Source organism: Populus euphratica, unplaced genomic scaffold, assembly GCF_000495115.2.
Source record: "Populus euphratica unplaced genomic scaffold, PopEup_1.0 scaffold12.1, whole genome shotgun sequence".
Classification (NCBI taxonomy): domain Eukaryota; kingdom Viridiplantae; phylum Streptophyta; class Magnoliopsida; order Malpighiales; family Salicaceae; genus Populus; species Populus euphratica.
The window spans coordinates 383,864-390,118 of NW_011499858.1; the positions used below are offsets into that span (position 1 = coordinate 383,864).

At 29.9% G+C, this 6,255-nt stretch overlaps 1 protein-coding gene across 1 annotated transcript; it reads right to left on the minus strand.

Annotated features, from left to right (window-relative positions):
* Window positions 1-2,016: 2,016 nt before the first annotated feature.
* On the minus strand, window positions 2,017-5,460 carry SK1 (shikimate kinase 1). Its single transcript, XM_011023637.1, is given in 10 exon segments — window positions 2,017-2,450; window positions 2,647-2,711; window positions 2,834-2,912; window positions 2,994-3,123; window positions 3,240-3,322; window positions 3,629-3,716; window positions 4,065-4,137; window positions 4,222-4,276; window positions 4,464-4,525; window positions 5,058-5,460. Coding segments are annotated over 10 exon segments (885 nt in total). The 5' UTR covers window positions 5,278-5,460; the 3' UTR covers window positions 2,017-2,420.
* Window positions 5,461-6,255: the final 795 nt, after the last annotated feature.

Below are 6,255 nucleotides of genomic sequence, written 5' to 3' on the forward strand. Positions count from 1 at the left end.
GGGGTTTAAAGTATTTTTTATTTAAAAATATATTAAAATTATTTTTTATTTTTTTTAATTATAAAAAATTATTCTTAATATAGCATATTAAATAATATAAAAATATTTTTTATTTGAAATAAAAATAAAAAAAATTACAATTTAAAAGTTTTGATTTGCACCATGTACCAAAACACATCTTAAAGCTTTTGTTTTAAAGATCAAATCGTGGCTGGCCAACCTAAGCATGTGTATTGAAATTCCTTTTCCTTTAATATTTGTTATTTTATTATTTATTATTTTATTTTTACTGAATATTTTATTAGATTTTTTTAATTTTAATTTTTAATATTTAATTAATTTTAATTTGTCTTTATAATTTATTTTAATTTTTTTATAGAGTTATTATGATTTCAAACAAATATCTCAATATTTAATTTATATTTTATTTTTTAAGTGTTTATTTTTATTGTTGTATGATTAAAAAAATTAAAAAATATATAAAATTATTAAATTTAATGAAATTAATGATCATAAAAAAATATATAATTTTTTAAAAGCCATCAAATTAGATAAAAATAGCTTCAAGAATGACCTCGTGGCATCGCATTGGTACGAAAATGCAGTCACTAGCAACTAAAAAAAGCTAAAAGTCATCAGGCTTTTATCATGGGACATCGACTCATAATATTGTGGATTGAAATAGTATTTTGATGCCTTTATCCTTGGCCACACTGACAATGGTTACTAACAGAGGTATTTTCATCTTTTTCAAGGTTTTCAATGGGCACAGCTAAATTAATTTGGGGCAGATTCGTCTACAAACATTTTTTTTATGCATTATAATGATTTTTAAATCTTTAAAAGTAAAATGACATATACCTATAACTTGAGGATATTTTTCACGTTTCTGATTTAATTATATAATGATATAATTTATAAAATTAAATTTTATTTTTAATTTTATCATCCGTTAATTTTTTTCATCTAATAGTTTTTATCTTTATTTTTTAATTACTATTTATTTAAAATAATTTATCAAATTATTATCTACCTTTTAAATATTTTTAGTTTGAATTTTTTGATGATTTTATTATTCAGCATTAAATTTATCAAAGCTTAATTTCTTGATTGATCCTAAATTTAATATTTAATGAATACGAGTTTGAATTATCAATCTAAGATTAGAAGATTCATCCAAGTTTACTTAATTTATTTTTATTTTATCATTTAGTACTTTTTTTGATTAGTATGAAACATTTCAGAATAACACAAGTTGTCTAATTTTTTTTTCTTCCTAATGTCTAGTTTTTTTAAAAAAATTTGTTTTAATTAGATTAAATTAATTTGTTTGGTATTACCTCAGGTATTTTTGTGGTATTTGTTAGATCTTGCCTTTTTAAAAAGATTTTTTAAATTAAATTAAATTAATTTATCTCATTCTACAACTGGATATTGAGCTTTCAGGTTGTACTGGCAATTGAAGAGGGTAAGGCGACTATAGCGGGGAGGGTAGGAGCAAAAGCGATGTTAGGAGAGTCAACAGTTTTGAAGGGTGTAGCGTCCGCAATGAAAGATGGCAGATTGGTTTAGAAACGCGGGAAAATTATCTTTATTATTTTTATTTAAAATAAAATTTTTTATATAACTGGCAATTGAAGAGGGTAAGGCGATGTTAGGAGAGTCAACAGTTTTGAAGGGTGTAGCGTCCGCAATGAAAGATGGCAGATTGGTTTAGAAACGCGGGAAAATTATCTTTATTATTTTTATTTAAAATAAAATTTTTTATATTTTTAAATTATTTTGATATACTAATATTAAAGAATAATTTTTTTAAAAAATAAAATAGTTTATTTTAATATATGTCTAAATAAAAAAATGCTTTTAACTATTATTACTACTAAAATGACAAATATGACTACGGGCTGTGGAAAAAACAGAAGAGTTTATCTTTATAGTCACGCCAGATTTGGATTCAATGTTTTTTTCAGGTTTTGAGATTCGCGGAAATCAGTCTGCTAACTGTTGCCCTCTTTCTCAAACTAGAATCTAGGGCATCTATAGAAACGTCCAGCAATCAAGTATATATACTGGAAAATATAATCATCAGTTCACTTGCAAGAAAATCCTTGGATACATGGGCCAGGTAGGAATCCACAAAACAAAAATCAACAGCATATGCTTAATCTCTAACCTTTATCTGATCACATGGCATATATATGATCAAGTGGCGCCTGCCATATGCACAATTCAACTTTGCAAAACCTCTCTTACTGGTAATAAACGGAAACCTGCTGCGTAATGCATCACCCAAACCATGTTCTACCACTCAAGAAATAGAACCATGGCATGAGAAGCAATCCAACCACGAAGAAAATCATGAAGTGCCATAATTAGAGGTTGTTAAAATCGAATCCCATTGTAGACAAGCCACTTATGTCCTATAGGGTATTTCCAATTTGTTCAATAGCCTGCAAAATGGTCAACTCCAACCAGTCAATCCACTAGATAAGCACGATAATTATGTGGCATGTAACAAAAAAGAAAGAAAAGAACACATAATCAATGCACAACTTTTTCGTTGAAGTTCTGTAAATATGTTAGGAAAACTATTGCCCTAGTCTTGCGCAAGTAAACAAAGAAGAAAACATAGAGAGACTGAAAAACCTCAATCGCAATCAGAGGTGGTGTGATATTGGATACATCTTTTTATCCTAGTTTGGCTGCAATATCTGCACATGGGAGCACTTATCTTCAGAATTTTCAATTAACTGATGTGTAAAATATTAGCGATGACAAAGCAAAAGGAAAATACATCATAACTGTAAGTTGACATAGGTTCAAGCACACGTACTTTCCAGAGAAACCCTTGCATTAGCATTTTCATAAGCTTTATATCTCTGTTCAAACAGAGCAGACAGACGCCTGAACGCCTGTAGTAAGCGCAGGTGTCAAGACACAAGATAAGATGTGATATTTCAAAAAGAAACATGTTCAGATAATGAAGAACATACCTTGGTGTATGCATCTCCTGGCTCGCTATCCAAAAGGGGGCGAGTCTTGGTTCCTACAGCCGCAATCCTCCGTGCCAACTCTTCCAAAGGCACATCTAACCAGACACTAATCCCCTTCCTCATGAAGGTCCTGATGAGCAAAACAGAGAGCAGTGCTGACATTCCAACTCAACATGCATAAAGGAAACAAACAAATAAACAGAAGGTAAAGATTTTAAATTTAATATGTTATGTGTACTATTATACCAGTTTTCATCCTGTATCACAGCACCTCCACCAGTAGAAACGACGTATCGGTGCTCTATTGATAGCTTTTCTAATGCCTCGGTCTGAAAGGCACAAAATTACAATCATTAACATTTGGGGCCACGAGAAAAAATGATAAATATACAAGCATTTGACTTTGCACAAGTGTTCTTAGATTGACTTCACATTTAGTTTAGCAAATAGATAGAACCAGCTGGATAGAACAACAAGCACAACTACTAAATGAGCAGCCACTAATTTAACTTATCATCAGTTCTCTTTTCATAAAGACAGATATTGCAATGCTATTAACTAAATAAAATCCAATGCAATGTGTATTGAGTAAAATTTGCAATGGGGAGATTCAAAATGCAATCTTCCTAAAGCACCTCTTTATTTCTGAAGAAATCCTCTCCATATATTTGAAATATTTCAGCTACAGAAGTCACACCAACATCCTTCTCCACCAATGTGTCACTGGAAATCCATGAAAATGTGGAACAAAGTAATTATTATTTAACATAAAAAACCTTACTAGTTAAGTGGATATCCTGCATGATGTTAGAAAGATGTAGACAAAGCAATAGCACATCCAATGTTCAAAACTTCTACATGACATTTCAATATCAGATCTCTTGAGATGGGGAGGCCCCAGCGAATGACTGGATGTACCTCACGAACAGCAAAAACAACAAAAGAAAGAGTTCAACCATGTTGCATTATGAAGCATACCGTTTTTTCCTCTTCCCTGTTCTATCTAAGATCGGAGAGGCATGCTAAAATCTTTCCTAGAACCCCAAATGATAAGCAATCATATGCACTAACCTGTCACAGAATGAATAATGAATTGCTTGCGAGAGAATCTTTCCCACTGTTGTTTTTCCAGAGCCCATCATTCCTACACTTTTCACATTCATTTAGTTTACAGATTTTACAAATCAATTTCTAACAGAATGCATAAGACTCGGACAAAGAAACTGACCAACAAGATATATACAGCGTCCGTTTAAATAGGGCTCAATCTCTTGTGACTTCTTCTGCAAATTTTGTTAACGTCTAGTAAGTTACATGCCCAAAAATATCTGTGCTAGGTTTTGGATCATCAAGGCCTATGTTCACAGATTTTAAAGTGAAGTGGATGCCAAAAGATCACGGAGCAAAATAAAGTGCACCATATTATCAGATATCTCATTCGAAACAAGCAAGTATAGAAGCATTTCATACCTTCAAAATCAAAGCTTCATCGTCAAGCAAATCCTGGAGACTCTCAGATTCCAACGTCAAAACTACAATAGTAAAAAGGATCTTTCAAAATCCAAAAGGAAAATAGAAAGGAAGTTAAGAATTATGCCGAAACAATAACCTCATAATCCTTTTACATTATTTAACCAGGATCTGTTCTCAAAGCACTGTTACACTATCAGGATATTAGAAACCGGAAGTACAGATTTCTAAAAGTTCCATCGATTAAAGCCATCAACTGATACAGACCCCAAAAATGTTTCGAAACCATTTTCACTTATCGGCTAAAAGGAATAACAAAGATCACAAATGAACCCAATAACATTATAGAAAAAACGCAAAAAGCAGCTCCAGCTGCACATTCAGATAGGCTCTTAAAAAAAAAAAAAACCAAAACCCAGGTGCTATAAATCCAAAAAAAAAAAGAAGAACAAAAGAAGAGAAGAGAATTGAAAAAGAAAATCTGACAATAAATACCCTTAGAAGTTGTAATAACTTATAAAAATCTAAAAATCTCCAACCAAGACAAATCTCACAAATCCAAGTGATGCAATGACAAGGACTTTGAAGTTGTACCTCGAGAATTGTTATAAGAGCAAGAAACCTCGAAAGAAGCCAATCTATGTCGATTTTCATCTCTTACAGGTCGAAACTGAGCAGAAACAAACACTTGGAGTCTCTTCTGTTCCTTTAGTCTCCCCGAAAACTGCAGAAAACCAGTTGGTTTTCTTGCAAGATTGCCCGTATCAATCCATGTTCTCGAAATTTGCATTCTTTGTGCAAAATTTGCCTCCATTTTGGCTGATTTATCAATCAAAAACTTCAAGGAATCTATCTGTTATGTCTTTGATTACTAAAAAGAATGTGAAAAATTAGTAAGATATTTTAAAATTCAATGAGGAGAAGGCAAAAAAAAAAAAAGAAGCAGAGAATTGAAGTCACCAGTCAATATCAGGGGACCAAAGCAGAGGCGAGGACAGAATGAATATACAAGGAAGTTAGAAGTCGGACACGTCAGTCATGATGCAAGGGGGTGTTTGGAAGTAAGTTTAATCCTGTTAATTTTAATTTTAATTTTTTGTTAAAATTTGAATTCCTTTTTAAATTAAAATTTTTATATCGTTTTAATATATTAATATAAAAAATAAATCTTTAATAAATAATTTCAATAATTTTTTTTAAAAAAATAACTTCTTTTATATTTTTAAATATCTTTTAATTTAAGTAAATATTTCAGGTGATAGAAGTAAGGGTTGCCCTCCTTGATGTTGTTATTTCATAATGCAACCACGATTATCGTGTAATTTTCACGGACTAAAACCAAATGATTATAGTTATATTTAATATAATAAATATATTACATAATATAAATATTTGATTATAGTTATAGTTATTTTTTAAAAATATATTAACATAACATATTTTATATTTAATTTTTTTTAATACCAGCATATGAAAATATTCAAAAAAAATTAAAAAAATTAAAACTAAAAAATTCAGTATCTTTTTAGCTAAATCCAAAACATTGTCTAATCTATTTAAAAATATAATTGTGTTTTTTTTAAAGTATTTTTTTACTTAAATACATAAAAATATTTTTTTTATTTTTAAAAATTATTTTTAAGATTACTATATTAAAAAATCTCAATTTTAATAAAAAAATTAAATTTTTAAAAATACAAGTTCATCTTTGTTTCTGATCGGTCTCAAATCGTAACGATGGATGCATGCACTGATGTTGTGCGTGGCGGACTGAAATTAGATGGACCGTCTG